Source organism: Lepidochelys kempii, chromosome 2, assembly GCF_965140285.1.
Source record: "Lepidochelys kempii isolate rLepKem1 chromosome 2, rLepKem1.hap1, whole genome shotgun sequence".
NCBI lineage: Eukaryota > Metazoa > Chordata > Testudines > Cheloniidae > Lepidochelys > Lepidochelys kempii.
This window is the reverse complement of record NC_136381.1, coordinates 15940919-15956776: the sequence shown is the minus strand read 5'-3', so window position 1 is coordinate 15956776 and position 15858 is coordinate 15940919. Positions and strand designations below refer to the sequence as shown.

The following is a 15858-nucleotide window of genomic DNA, read 5'->3' as shown; positions in this document are numbered from 1 at the left end:
CATCCCTCACGCTAGATGTACCTGAGCTGTGAAGTGAAGATCAGGAGCTAAACTTTTCCAAGTCTGAGAGAGTTTGAATCCAGTGTTCTGATTCAGGCCAATCTGTAAAACCATGTACATAACCCCGGGCCCTTGTTTGTGGATATATATACACACACTTACATATAGTGCACCATAACATATTCTCCTAGACACTTTCAGTGGCAAAGAGAGGGACCAGGCAAAATGATCAAAGGATATAAAACAACCAGAATCATGCTCTAGGGTGCATTTGTTTAACTTTTTTTCATAGTGTGATTAGCTAAACATTAGCGATGCCAGAATGAACTGTTGGCAGTGGACGTGACGCATTGTTTACATCAATGGCTGAAAGACGCTCTTGTGAACTGATACACGACCATCATCTCCAGGATACGGCCATTTTCAAGTGAAGTGAATGCCTATCAGCCACAGAGCTTTTATCAAGAGAATTCTGTGTTTTATTTGTACCAATTGAGAGAATAATAGCGGAAGGAGGTAAACTCCATTTGTGGTTTGAGATGGAGACCTTCTCCTATACTTTCAAGAGAAATATGAACCTTGTGGTGCAGAGACTGAGGACATCTGGGTTCACGTCCTGCCTCTGCCACAAACTTCCTTTGACAAGTCACTTAATCTCTCTGTGCCTTAGTTCCCCTATCTGTGAAATAGGAACAACAAGAATCTTATTCTCTAGGCTTTGTCTGTCTAGTTAATTTAGACTGTAAGCTCTTCAAGGCAGGACTGACTCTTGCTGTATGTTTATACAGTGCCCTAGCACAATGGGATGCTGATCTCCGTTGGGACCTCGCGGTGTTACAGTCATAGAAATAACACAATAATAATGCTAGGGAGGAAATGCCAATCTCTGAGCTGGTGCTAGAATTCTTTTGGTGCTACGTTCTACAGCAAAGATAAAGCTAAAATACTCTGTGCTGGGGGGAGGCCACAGACAAGGCCCTTTGGCCCAAACCCTGTTCACTCCAGGCACAGAATCCCATGGACATTCATGTACTTGTATGAGGAGGGGTGTGTGTGGAATTTGAGGGTCTGTTCCCGCTGCCATCAGCAGCGAACCTCCAGTTGGGTTTGAGGTCGGTAAATTTGTGATGTCTCACCCTCTGTGGGTGCTTTACCTCTGTAAGGACTGAAGGCACAAGCCTCAGTGGTTTGGAACCATTTAAAGCAATAAGTACATCTGATGCAAAAATAAAAGTACCAAATATATAACTTAAACAAGGTGTCTTTGCACTGAGTCAATTAGAACTTAAAAACACTGAGAAACGTATATGGGATTGTAGCCCCTGCTTGCTAGAAGTGGCACTCTGTCCCCCTCCAGTGGTGGCTAGGCCACCTAGAGATCCATAAGCCTGCTACAGCTTTGGAGAACAGACACGTGCCAGTCAGCTCCAGAGGTCCCAGGTTTGATCTTTGCTGCCTACTTTATGGGTCTTCAGCGTTACATAATTAAAATGCAAGCACGTTGCATTCTGTCGGTAATATGATCACTAGCATTGTATTGTATATAGGTAATGTCGGAAGTTACAGAGCTCATAAATACTAAGCGATATTTTAAATTAAGCCACTGATTACTCACCCCCCGCTTTTTGTTTTGTTTAGGAAGACCAAAATGTGCAAGGTACTTTAAGAAGAGCAGCGTATTAAAATGATGGGACTAAAATGCTCAGTGTTACAAATTAAATCCAAGCACAGCCTTGTCCATACACATATATCATTTCAGACTGTGATTTCATTATGTATAGAACTGCCAGAGCTGTATTTGTACGTATCATTGTTCTGAGGTATTTAGAAATTTGTTGGGAAGGTGCAATTGGTTGTGGTCAAGAAGCCTTTGAGTTATGTTAGCTTCATAACAAATGTAAACGTAGGACTTGGCTGTACAACACGGTGTGTGTTTTCCCAGCTGAAATGCTACAGCTACACTTTAAAGGGAATAAATAACTGCAAAAACAGTGAATTAATACACAACTGCCTCCTTATTTAGAAACATTTAGAAAGTGTGTGTGTGCGCGTACGCACAAACATATACATCTGTCCTGTTCCTTCCTTCTCTTCTGTACCCCTCAACCTGCAGGGCCCAAATATGAGGTGTCATGTGTGTCAAAGACCCAAAATGAAAGACACACAAAAAAATTAATCATTCAGGAAACTTAAAACGTGATGGGATCCTTTCCTCTAGCAAAAGGCCCCTCATGCCCCAACTACCCTTTGATTTGTATCTACAGGTCTCCTTCCTTGTACAATACATGTCACTGGACCAGGACAACCCAGTCCCTACCGTTTGCCCAAGCCTGAGTGGGTAGTTTGGACTCCATAATGCCTTTTGACGCCTCCCCTTGGAGGGTGCAGGGTTTTTCCTTGCTGGGGAGGAACGACTTGCAATCCCCACACAAGATTTATTCACAACAGACAGAAAAAAGAATTAAAAGAAGCTATTAGTATATTTAGATTTACACTTCTCCTACGCTAGAGAAGATGCTTAACTACAGACAAAGCTCATTATTGTGCGAAGTTTGGTCACCTTTTTCCTAAACCAGCTTTTACTAACCAACCCCACCCCACCGCGAGCTAGGTTACCCAAACCAAGCGGAACTGTAGGGGAGCAACTGTTCTATGGAAAAGCGCTTGGAGGCCAAGGAGGACAGTATGAGGACAGATGCCTCTATCTGTAACTTCTATGACTGAGGCATGTTGTAGCTGTGTCGGTCCCAGGATATCAGACAGACGTGATGTGTGAGGCAATATTTTTTATTAATATTCCTTAAGGCATAGACACGCTCACCCCACTTTCCAAGCCATAAGACTCAAGAGGGACGGGGCCTTGCAGAATATATCATGCTGTTGGGTATCAGACACACAGGAGGAATGCACCTTCTCGAAAGTAGGGGCTGCCCTAATTCAGGGCCTTGATTGCACCACAGCATGAGTCCTAGCTGGTACCAATGGTACCGCATGGTGGTACGTACCCCAGTTGCAGTGTCAGTCACCACCGTGGGTGGAGTATTCCTCACCATGGAGATTAATAGAAATGCCAGCTCCGCCATCACATGTAGATCTCCTGGTACCACGAAGGTCCTCAGTTCACCGATGGTGCCACAAATCTCCATGCAGGAATAGACTGCACCAGGATGGGTGGTGCGGAAGTAAACAATGCTGAAACAAACCCTGTCAAGGTGCAAGGGAGCCTGGGGATTTGGTGTGAAGGGACTGGCACTGAAGTGAGTTGTACCAGGGCAGAGAATGGCACTATGGGCTTGGTATCCAAGGCAGCAAGTCATGGTGCCAGAGATGGTGCCAAGGATGTACTGTGCACCCTTGGGGCTCCAGCAGTACTCATCCCACTCCATGAAGTCCCCTTGGAGTGGGAAGTGACTTTGAATCTCTTTTTGCTGGGGAATTTCCAATGGATCTTTCTCCCACTCTCCCCAGAGGAGTGATGTGCCTACCTGAGTCCCCATCATGGCCGGCTTAGAAGATGGGACTCAATGCTGATCTGGAGCTCACTGATGCAATTATGGACGTAGACTGAGATGGTCTGGAGGGAGCGGGGGGAGGGGTGCATCATGCTTGGATGAGAGGAAGGCCGCACAGAGTGAGCTAACTGGGATAGTTTACAGCCCACCTCTCTTGCCCTTGGGGCACTTTTAATAAAAAAACTTACAAACAGAGCTTTTCAGGGATATAACCTTCCCCAAGGCAGAAACAGGAACTAGTGTGGTCGCCATCAGAAGGAAAGGCTGAGGTCTGAGGCTTGACCATGGTACCAGGGAAAATCTTCTGGCCAATAATCAGACAAAATCACTCCACGATGAAAGAATTGCCAGTGGACAAGCTGCACTAACACATTAGTGCTCACTGATGGGACCCAAGTATTTACACTAACGTTCAAAAGAAAGGGCCTTGAGAGGTGCATGCTGGGGCATTCTGAATCACAGCCATTGAGAGGGACCTGAGGGGTGGTTGGCCCTGCACTGCCCGATCACTCCTCAGTTCCCTCTCTGCCCAGTTTGTGAACAGCCAAAACTACTCATGTCAAATTTGCAAATAGTTTCAGGTTGACCAAAGCTGTGTTTTCCCCTCAAATAAATTATTCATCTGGAAAACTTCCACCCAGCTTTACTGATCAAGAGAGTCTGATCTCGAATACATGGGGGTGGAGGTGCAGGCATCCCAACGGTGGAAAACATCTGGATGTTCACGCGAAGAAGCAGCCTCAGTTTCTCCCCCCAGGTTTTGTTTGCAGACTCTGTTAATTCATTCGTTCAACCAAGGCAGCTTTGGCTTCAGTGGATCGTTGTCATAGTCAAAGCCCAAACATCTGGTAGTTGCAAGGAAAAGCATGAAAACACGCCCTGAGGGCTCGGCTCCAGAAAGCAACCAAGCAGCACTGTGCTACTGTTCCCAACACAATGGGCACCTGCTCGATGCCTGGGCCTCCTAGGTGGCATTGCAAATAAGACAATACAAATAAGAGACCTAAATGTATTAAATATCCCATGTTTTTTTTTCACATTTGGGGTGGGCAGAACTGCCTTGCAACAACCGATCCTGGAGCTTGCTCCAGCAAATTGATTCCCCAGACAGTGAATGCATAGCCCTGGCTGTTTCTCAGCTACTTTCACTACTGTTCCTGTCGCTACTAGGTTCTCAGCAAATTTGTCTGTCAGCTCCTCAGACAAGATGAGAAACAGCTGTCCGCTGCTTCTTCCTCCCAGACACGTGGCATCCCCCAAAGCATGTGGTCTCCGTTTGACAGCCACTGGCCTTTTTTTTCCCCCACTGGCCACATCTGAACCAGATTACGGAAGCCACCTGCGTCTGGGTCATCTATACTTTGCATGCTGAGACCCCGTCTCTGGGAAGAGGGACACACTTGTCACATTTTATGCATGTGATAAGGTTCCACTGAACCAAATGAGTCTGCTCAAGTGAAGATTCGCAAAAGGACTTGCGTGCCTCACTGCCCCTTTAGGTGCCTAAATCCCAGAGTCAGACCCACCGGGATTCACAACCCCCACCCCCCAGCCCACAAGTGCCTAAAGTCACTGAGCACCCTCAACATTTTTTTTTTTGCAGTAAAATCTCTCTGGGTGCCTGTATTTCTGCCTCAGAGCATGTGCAGTGCAAAAACTCATTGGCACAGGGGCCTCTCTCTCTATGACAGCGATTCTTTCATTGCTTATCCAGTGGAACTGCTTCAACAGGAGAGACTGAGACCACTACAGTAGACTGGCCCATAGCCCAGTGCTTTGAGCTCCTGCCTGAGAAGTAGCATATCCCAGCTGAAATCCCTTCTCCCCCCCAGGTGGGGATGGGACTTGAACCAGGGACCTCCTATCTCCCAGGTGAGTACCCTAACCACTGGGCTAAAGTTAAGAGGGAGGGGGAGGGCTGCCACTGCTGCCTCCTGTTCCCCCACCCTTGCTAAAATGGAATAGGCCCCTCACCCGAGAGGGCTTGCAGCTGAGAATCCCAAGCAGCGGGAGGTGCCTCCCTCCAGCCCAGACTTGGGAGCCTATCTAAGAAAGGGGCAGAGCTTGGCGTACACCCCTTGGCTTGGCAGCTACCTTAGGTGGGGAGCCTCCAAGGGTGCTGGCTTTTGTGACTCCCCTTCTGAGGTGCCTGTCTCTCCCCGTTTGTTGTACAGGGAGCAGAGGTGCTGAACTCAGGCTTTGTGAATCCCAGGGATTTTTCTAAGCACCTAGAAGTTAGGCGTGGGAAAGCTCAGCATCACCAAGCCTAAGTGTCTTTGGGAATCAGGGTGACCAGACAGCAAATGTGAAAAATCGGGACAAGGGGTGGGGAGTAATAGGAGCCTATATAAGAAAAAGACCCCAAAATTGGGACTGTCCCTATAAAATCGGGACATCTGGTCACCCTATTGGGAATCAAGTCCCACAAGCCGATAACTTTTCAGGATCAAGGTTTTATTCTTGTCTCTCAAAGTCACAGAACTGAGCTGTCTCATTTCTTCAGCTTGCCTTGCAAAAAAAGAATTTCGTTTAGATTTTGTTTCCCCAAACTATGCCTAACACAAATGTGCTAAAAACCCCATGTGTCTAGCACCGTGGGATCCCTATCCTCATGCTTCCAGTGATATCACAATGAATTGTTTTTATTAGGGCAGGGCCCACTGACAGAGCAGGAGCTGACCCGAGTGGAGCTCCAGTAAATATTTTCAACCCCCCAGGAGTTTTTAATAGCATGTGGGGGGGGGGGGAAGGCGCTCCAGGAAATTACCAGAATTTAAGCCCTGCACAGGAGACAAGCATTTACCAGAAAAGCTCACAATCCGTATCACTCACCAGCCTCAGAATGAGCAAATTCAATGAACACAACCACAACAAAACACAAAAATACTACCTAAAACAACATGGCCTGGTAAAACTCTCTATTTGCAGAGCCCACAACTAGTTAAAACAAAAGAGGAGCACAGCCACATCGATAGTATAATTAGTGCAGATGAGGAACAGCCTCGGGAGGGGCTCTTTGGATGAGCAAGATGAGCTTTCGTACGGGCCAGTATTGTCAGGACCAAGCATTCAAATTTTACCAGTCAGATTCCCACCCAAAGTGCCGAGATAGACACAGAACCTTGTGGCTGTTAAAGCAGTCTGTATAATGCCTGCCTTCTTCCCTTTGAGCCTTCGGTGCGGAGCAGCCCACCTCCCGTTTGTAGCTGATCCTTTCTGATTCAAGAGTCAACCTGAAATGCGGGCCCAAAATTGCAGGCTGCCCATCTACGTATTCAGAGGAATTTCCCCTGCTTCTAATCTCTGAGAGGAGGGGAGCTGGTGCCTTCCTTATCACTCTGTAGCCTCCTTCCCTAATCTTCCAGTCACTTCCTCCCTCCCTGTCTCTTGCCCAGTCCCATTTCCCCTTATGTTGCTCCACAATCTCCTGTCCCACAGCTGCTCCCGTATACTGATCGCCTCCAGATTTTCCCTCCCTCTCTTCCTCCATCAGTCAGGTGCCTCTCATAGTCTCCCTCTCTGGTGCACCTTTCCCTTGTCCCCACAGATCCCTATCCTCATATTATCCCTCAACTCCCCAACCTGTCCCAGCCACTTCCCTCTGGCTTCCTCTTGCCCCACACATTCCTTTGACCCCACCACCACCCTCCATCCCCTTAGGCGTCTTGCTCTCCCCACTGGCTCCCACACTGTGAAACGACAGGGGAGTTGTATCCACCAGCTCCGGCTACATGGAAAGGACACTGTGCTCTTCATCTTCTTCACTTTGCCATGGCCAAAGGGTCTCTGTTGTCAACAGTGTATGCGCCACATGGCTTCTGCTCGGCAAGGAAGGTGGCTATGGTCCATCTGTGTAAGAACCTTCATGGCTGCTCATTTATAGGGCCACCAGGTGGCAGCACAGAGTCAGGAACCGGGAAGCAGCAGGGTGCTCGGTAAAATTGCCCAAATTTCACCACAAGAAAGCAGTAGCCAAAAAATTACCCGTCGCCACTTCAAGATTAACTGGCTAAGGCGTTGTAAAAGTAGCCCAGTCAGCAAAAAATCACAGAGGTTGGCAGCTCTGGGCTGAGGCCCGGGATTGCCCTGCCCCGCTGGCATCTCAGCTTCCCAGCTCGCAACAGCCCCCACACCTTAGGCCCTGGCTGGGCTGGGTTTAATCTGAGATAAGAGCTCCATCACCAGACATGCCTAACTCTGGAAAGCTGCAGCAGGGAGGGAAGCTTCCTTGACCGTACTCCAAAAGACTCAGCAAGTCTCCTCTTTAGTCCAATTGGCTCTGGGCAGGTCAGACAGCCCCTGTGCCCACTTGCAGAAAACGGACGTAGGGTGTTCAGCAGATTAGGCAAGCACAAGCCCTTTGGGGCTATTACTAGTCAGCAGGTGTGGGGGGGGCTGTGGGGGGGTTGCACACGCTCTGAGTTGTTTAAATATCAGACATAGGGGTCACTAGTTACCAAACATAAAACCTGCATATGGCTGAGTGGAAATACCATATCCACACGTTAAAACCTTGCCTACTGTGGCAGCAACAACTGCTCACATATGCAGGGGCCCGGACTGCAGAGAGACTGTCAGTAACCCGTACTAGCCCATGATGCCAGGAAGGCAGAATGCACACGAGACGTAGCAGCGCAGTGGCCACTTATAACCCATACATGCTGGAGTCACAGCTTTATGGGACAGCACAGCTGAAAGCAGAACATACTAAAACCATGTCAAATGCTGCAGCAGCTGCTTGTTGCCCGAGAAGTACCGGACAGACACGAAGAGGATTCCAAACAGCAGGGAGAAAAATAAGCAGCTTTACTGAAAACTGCTTCTCCCGCCTGGCCCATCACTCACAGCAACACGTGACACTAATAAAAATCACATCTAGGTTATTTATCTGGAACTGGAGCTCTCCAGCTATTTGGCCTGCAGCAACATGTACACAAGCTCCCTTCAGCACACACACTCTGCTGTGTCAACAGGAGCCAGGTAGCAACTCATGCCCTGCTGTTACTGTTCTGCATTTAAAAGGACAGAGGGGGAAATCTGGGCCAAAAATCTATTCAGAACTCTCCAGAGGGGTGGCCCTGGAGGGGAGGGGGGGAGCAACATTCACCCCCAGATTTCAGAGATAATATCTCTCCTTTCCTGAGTGTGGAGAGAGAAGGTGTGATGTCTCAGCTACCCCAGATGGCAACCAGTGATCTCTCTCATGGGCCCCCTCAGTATAGTATCTGGGAACCAGCATAATGACAGCGCTGTCAGTGAGCCTGCAGGGCCACTTTGGCCTTTGGTGCTGTCAGGTAGCAGGCATGGAAGGATTGCTGGGACAGGGGTGGGGGGGATTTTGTGTCAAAGTTTTTACTGCTTCTCTTCAGGTAAGATCCTCCCCTGTGGTTCGCGATACACAGCCCAGTTTATTCCTTCCTTACAACTGCTTCTATTTCAGAATGGGCTGTTGGTGACTGGCTAGGAAGAGTGGAGCACTAAGTGAATTAATACTCCTGTACTGGAGTAGCCAGTCTAACCTCTGCCTCCCATGAGGCAAGCAACACAGAGCACACATCTTCTGAGCTCCAGGTAGGGGCCCTAAAGCAGATTTAAAAATGCATTCAAAAGCCACGCCATGACCTTCAGTGGAGTAAAGACAAGTCATTTGAAGACCAGCACTGGGAAATTGTTATATCCTACCCTTTGCATCACTTTAGTCTTAGCTGACTACATACCCACCCTTTCACAGAGCCACCACACATCTTCACTCTTAGGGCCCTGAAACCTTTTGCAGTTGATCACAGAGGAAATTGGTCATTTTTCAAACAGAAAGTCAGATCCATCTCACCCCAGCACACTGATTTACACCACAAGAGACTTGAAGGAAAGTTCACAGAATAAGTCACGTAAGGACTAGTTTGTCCTCTTTGAACAGGAGACAGTTACTTCTTAAACCAGCTCTACTAAACATCTGAAAACACAAGTAAACTTTGACAGGCCAGTCCCACAGTTTGTTAATCAAATGAAAGGTGCATACTCATAGTAACTTAAGCTTTTCTGAAGCACTGGGGAACACCTATAATTTTTGTATACATGTAGTTGCATCCTGCCATGAAGTTATTAGAAGAAAATCTATTTAAATATATAGTATTGGCTAATGTATCTATTGAAAACTGACATCTACCAACCCTGGCATTAATGCCTGAGGCACATACTAAAAGCCTTAGTAATGTAGTAGGACTGATATCACTACAAGATGCTAGCTAGGTAAATTCTGCTGTAGCTCAACAGGAAAAGTCTGCTGGCCAAAATTTGGAAAAATGATTGGGAATTTTGGATGCTTCAGGCGGGCCTCTTTAAGGCATGTTTATTTGGGCACCCAAAATCAATATTTTCAAAAATCTTGAGTCTGGATGATTCTTTAGTTCTGTACATATTGAACAAAAATTCACCCGAGCAACACAATTTGTAAAGTAGGGATGTGAAAGAAGGATTCCAAGTACAGCAGCAGAGACTTGGGAGGAGGATCATGAGGAATTACTTAAGAACTGTGGGAAGAAAAAGCACATGTTGATTCAGGTTGTGATTAAATATCTGTAAGTTACCCTACTATGAGATCCAAGTGCTAACTCACCCTAAAAGCTACAGTTCTTCAGCAGCATCAAGCCTAGCTCTTTATATAGTTCAGCATTGTTCCTTACCAAATGAGTGCTTTTGTTGCAAAGTTGCCATTCATCATAGAGGCCCTGAGCAGCAGGTCTCTTTATTGCAAGAGGGATTGGATAGCTTCCTGCTCGTCTTAAAGCCAAGCAGTTAATTTTTATTTAACAGGCAGACTACACTCCCTGGTAGGAGTGTTTACCCATTCCTGGAAGAGATGAGAGAAGGGCACAGTTGTACCCTTGTTTCATAGGATGGTTGGGCACACATTCATACTTAGGTTTTATAGACTGGTTATTAAAAAACAAGTCCAGCTCTTAGGGTCCATACTGTCTAATCACTGCTGCCTGAAATGCTGTTACCGGGCTCAGGTACATTAATGATTTTTAAATCGTTTATACTTAGACCAGAGGGAGAAAAAAATGGGACCAAAATAAAGTCCGAGCAAAGCTGAAAATCCATCTGTTGAAAATCCTGATCCTTAAATCGCTCCCCATGTAAGGACAGTTGATTTATCCAACATGTATTGACTAAGCTCTCTTTATCCAACACACACCTGTGCCCTTTGTTAACCTGCTTCAGTCCTCTCTACAGAACCTGCACACATTGAACTTGATCAATATTTCCTCAGCTCTCCTCTGTCAAACACTCGCTCTACGTATCTTTTTTGAACTCCACTGCTAACTAGAGCTTGCAGGGGCTGCTTCTCAGTGGAGTGTGAAGGTCATGGCTGTCCCAGGGAGAACGACTCCAATTCAGGCTTCATGTGACTTTTATGCCACTACACTGCAGAACAAAATGAGAGTTCTGCAGTAGACACTCAATGTCTAACATCCTGTGGCCTAGAAAAATACACAATTCTGATTAGTTTTAAAATGGAATTAGGTGTAGGTGTAGATTAGCTTAAGAACAGACCTAGGTTTTAGTTAACAGGAAGCTGTATTTGAGATATGTTCTGGACAGGTCTATTAATGGGACTGAGGAAAGTACAGTTCAGCACTCAAGACCATTGTCCTATTCCTGCAAAGGGGGGTGGGGGGAAGAGAGACTAAGGGATCTTCTCCAGATCTCCACCAAGGGAATGCAAGTCTAGGCTCCTGTATTCCACTCCCAGCTTTACTCCCATGTGACCTTGGCCAAGTATTTTCTCTATTTATAATAAAGTGGCAATAACATCTCCCTCCCCCAGGGAGGTTGTGAAATTCAACTTCTGTGGAGCACTTGGTCACAGGACCTGAAATCCAAAGTATTAAATGATCCCACATCCTATGTAAAGTCCCCATTATGCCTACACATGGGAAAACAATCCTTGCACTGAACAGCTTACAGCAACAATGGGCAAGGGCAAAGAGGATCATAGAACGGGAAGGGACCTCCAGAGGTCATCTAGTCCAGTCTCCTGCACTCAAGGCAGGACTAAGTATTATCTAGACAAGGGGTGGGCAAACTACAGCTCAGGGGCCACATCCAGCCCTCAAACACAAGCTGGGGAACAGTCTCAGGCTTGCCCCACTCTGGCACTCCAGTTGGGGAGCAGGCTTGCGGGCTCACCCTGCTCCACATGTACTGTGGCTCCACACAGCTCCTGGAAGCAGCAGCAGCATGTCCCCACTCAGGCTCCTACATATAGGGGCAGCTAAGGGGCTCCATATGCTGTGCCTGCCCCAAGTGCCACCCCCACAGATCCCACTGGCTGGGAACCAGAGTAGAGCAAAAGAATCTTGCTTACAATACTCCTAATACATCCCAGAATGATGTTTGCTTTTTTTTTTTTTTTTTTTGGCAACAGCATTACACTGTTGACTCATATCTAGCTTGTGATCCACTATGACCTCTAGATCCCTTTCTGCAGTACTGCTTCCTAGGCAGTCATTTCCCATTTTGTACATATGGAACTGATTGGATTTTTTCTTATTGAATTTCATCCTATTTACTTCAGACAATTTCTCCAGATCATTTTGAATTTTAATCCTATCCTCCAAAGGATTTACAATCTCTCCCAGCTAGTGTATTCTGTGCCATTATCTAAATCATGAAGATATCGAACAGAAGCGGACCCAGAACCAATCCCTGCAGGACCCAACTTGTTATACGCTTTAAGCATTACTGAACCCCTGATAACTAGTCTGTTGCTCTTGTACTATAGCCAGAATCAGGCCTGCTAGTTCACTAATGTATAATAGGGCTGGGCAGCCTGAAGGAGAGCCAGAATGAATTCTAGGAACATTAGAAAAATGAAAGGGAAGGAACAGAATCCAAGAAGAGAGTGATCTCTGATGCTGCATCCCTGCACTTCATGTTATCACTTTTCCAGATCCTGTCAGAATAGCTGGTAAGAACTTTGCTGCTCACTCTACCTCTAGGACTTTCATCTGTTCTTCCTCCAGGATGGTTCAGAAGAGGGTAGGATGCCTTAACCCTCCCACCCCAGTATAAAGTAGCATACCACAGTAAGGGGACTATATTTTTCAAAATGGACACCACGGTGGGCTGACCTGAGGCCACCCCTCTAGTGTGTGGAGCCAGCCCAAGCCCCCCTACCAGCCACCCACCTAGGGTTGACCTAGGCTAAGCCAGCCATCCCATGTAGACCTGGGGTTGTTGCTCCTCCCCCTGAATGTTCCTCCACACCCTACTAGTGGTTGCATCCCCCATTTTGCCAAAAAGTGACTGTCCCAGCTGAAACAGGATGTATAGTCACCCTACTGTGCAGGGATACTAAAAACACTTACTGGATGGCTTTAGAAAGTAGATACTATGCTCATGAAAATGTGAAGCAGTATGTCAGCTATGAGGGGCTAGACAGCAGGCAGGGTAAGCTAAGCCTGAGAGTTAAGGCATGTGGAAAGGATAAAGTGCAATCATCTCAAAAGATCTGTGCTCAGGATACAGGATTAAGACAAGACACTGCAAAGTTACAAATTTATTTGTTTTGAAATAAATACAAATAGTTCATTAAGAAAAACTTTTGATAGACTTTACACAATAGCTTTATTCTCTTTAATGTTTGTTCTTTCTACCAACCACCATGGAAACTCTGCACAAGAGTGTAAGTTAAGTCAATGTGGAGTAACCTAAATTGTGTTCTTCTGAACAAGAACTACCCAAAATATTTAAGTTTTACCACTTGCTATTTAACTACTCAGTTAAACTTTTCATAGCTACATAAGAATTGTGATGTAGCAAATATGTATCAAAGCAAATGAAAGACTGTCCCAGTATGTATAGAAGAAAAACTGAACACTATGAAAACCTGTGGGTAGTAGAAAGGTGCCATACCCACTTACTTCCAAAAGAAGATAACCTGGAGATATCAGTAGGTTACACCAAGATGCAGAATCATGCATTGCTAAGTTTACAGTCACTAAATATTATGTTTATCAATTACAAAGTTGCCCCTCCCACTGCTGTGGAATACATTTCTCAGCACCAGCAAATTCAAAGTCAGAGGTTTTAGGAGCTAGTAATTAGTGACAGTTGAGTGCACAGTAATTACAAACCATCTCAGTTTTTCATCTTTCCTCAACAATTAACAGCTGTATCTGGCTTGGTTTACAGAATTCTGAGTTTTACAATTGTGCTGAATACACAAAAAACCTCAAACCCCAACAATTAAAAGCCATACAATGTGAAAGTAAAAACTGCTTCCACTGAGCAGTCATCATGGTCAAGTACAGCTGCTGTAAGTGTCAACTTTGCCACCAAGTTGTGAGCTCTTTGGTTCAAGGTCCCGCCAAAGAGAAAATATTAACCTGCTTTTAAAAGTTAAACTGGGTCTTGTTAAGCAGGTTTTAGGATCCAGGAGGGTGGGGGCAATAGGAACTAAATCTCAAAAAACCCCAAATACAAAAAACCTTGCCTATTTTAGTAGCATATTATTGTACTTAGGAAAAAACAGGTTCAAATACTAATTAGGAGGCCTATAAATGCACAAGTTTAATTTTTTCCTACTCTTTGAAATTAAACTATATACAATTTGAGTTTAGCTCCAGCTTCAACATGAGGCTGTACCATTTTTTTAAGTCAACCATAAAGCACTGCTTCCCCTCCACCAACAAAGCCTTAGGTTTGTTTTTTTTGTTTTGTTTTTTTAAACATGCCAGAAACTGGGTCACTTTATTTAGCCAAAGAAAACGAGATAAGTGGGCATATCGTAGCTTCAAAACTTTGTTTGAACAGGATGTTGGGTAAGTCTGGTTTGATTTTGAAATTTTCACAACCATGTAACTTTTGGCACGCAGCCCTTAAATTTTGGCATCAGTTGGAGGAGGGCACAATAGCAGCAACCATCTGTATTAAGTAATAAAAATAGAGCAATTGAGATGTTTGCTTTCTTTGGTCTCTTTCAAACTGGTAAACAGAGTTCATCTTACAGGAAAGCTTGATATTAATACCAGCTATGTGTTGCGATACACAGTGGGCAGTCATTAAAACTTTTACAGTTTCAAACTACATCCAGGTTTGTGTGTTTTCTTTTTTCTTTTTTTTTTTTTTTTTTTAGGTATTTAACAAGAAACTTCCATGGATTTGGGACTAGGTTGTTCAGTATTGCCTGCAGAGTTAGGAGTGAGCTCAATGCGTGCGTCTGGGTGGGTGCGGTTTCTGGACCCATCACCAGTATGGGATCTGCTCCTGGTACCCTCACCAGTATGGGACCTGCTTCTTGTTCCTTCCCCAGTGTGGGATCTGCTCCTCTGTCCCTCCAAAGATGTGACGCTGGAACCAGATGCTGTACGGGACCTCATAAGCCTGGTCATACTAGCTGAAGGCACTGAAAGAAGAGTCTTGTATTAGTGGATTTGTTTAGAATAATTCAGTGCGTTTGAAAGCACGCCCTTGTCTTGAATTCCCAAGCTGACAGACTAAGGCCCTGATCTCGAACACACTTGTGCACATGCTTAATTGTACACATTTAAGTAGTCCCGCTGTTCATAATGCATGAAGTTAAACAGGGCTTCAGTAGAACAGTACATGTGGGAAATCAGGTACAAAACTGAACAAAAACAGGGACTAATTAACTTTAGATAGGCATTAAGAAAAAGACTGCCCTTCAATTCACGCACAAGTGTTTAAAGCAGACTAGTAATTTTATGCCAACAACGGACCTTTATTCTTCAATTCTAATATACACACTTCAAGTCACCTGTGTCTGATGGTTATTACAATGGAAGGGAATGTGTAATTTCTAAAGCGAAGTCATTTTAGACTCATACTACACGTATTATGCATGTCACAGCAGAGCTAATGTTGTATACAAAAGATGCTAACTCAAACATTCACAAGGAGGGGTTGAGTTTCCCCTTATTATTAAAATTCAGTTTAAATATCCATGCATTATGTGCACACAGGGGAGATGCACAGAAACCAAATACCAAATGTCAGCTTTGCAACCGAATTGTGCATGCATTTCTAATTGGGCAGACCGACCGCCAGGGTCATATCTACCTGGTCTTTACACAGCCAGGTCAGATGTTTGCAAGTTTGTGCACTCCTGCTAAATGTGCAGCGATGACCCACAGTTGCATGTGGCATTTGAATCAGGCTCTGAAATTATGGTTCAAATTATGCAAGAGATTCATTTCTCCAATACATGAAGCAAAAATGGAGAAAGGGGAATAAAAGGCAGTAAAGAGATTCTCAATAGCTCATGCTGCAACTCTCCCAGGAATGCTATGCAACAGCTCACACCGTTCAGGAGTCAACT

General features: G+C 45.4%; 1 protein-coding gene across 3 annotated transcripts in view; it reads right to left on the bottom strand.

Annotated features, from left to right (window-relative positions):
- Positions 1 to 13062: 13062 nt before the first annotated feature.
- NDRG1 (N-myc downstream regulated 1) overlaps positions 13063 to 15858 on the bottom strand; it is a 65195-nt gene continuing 62399 nt past the window's right edge. For all 3 annotated transcript variants that reach the window (XM_073330067.2, XM_073330065.2, XM_073330066.2), the window contains one exon: positions 13063 to 14925. In XM_073330067.2, coding sequence (XP_073186168.1) covers positions 14660 to 14925 — 266 coding nt within the window. In that variant the 3' untranslated portion in view covers positions 13063 to 14659. The remainder of the gene's footprint in view (positions 14926 to 15858) is intronic.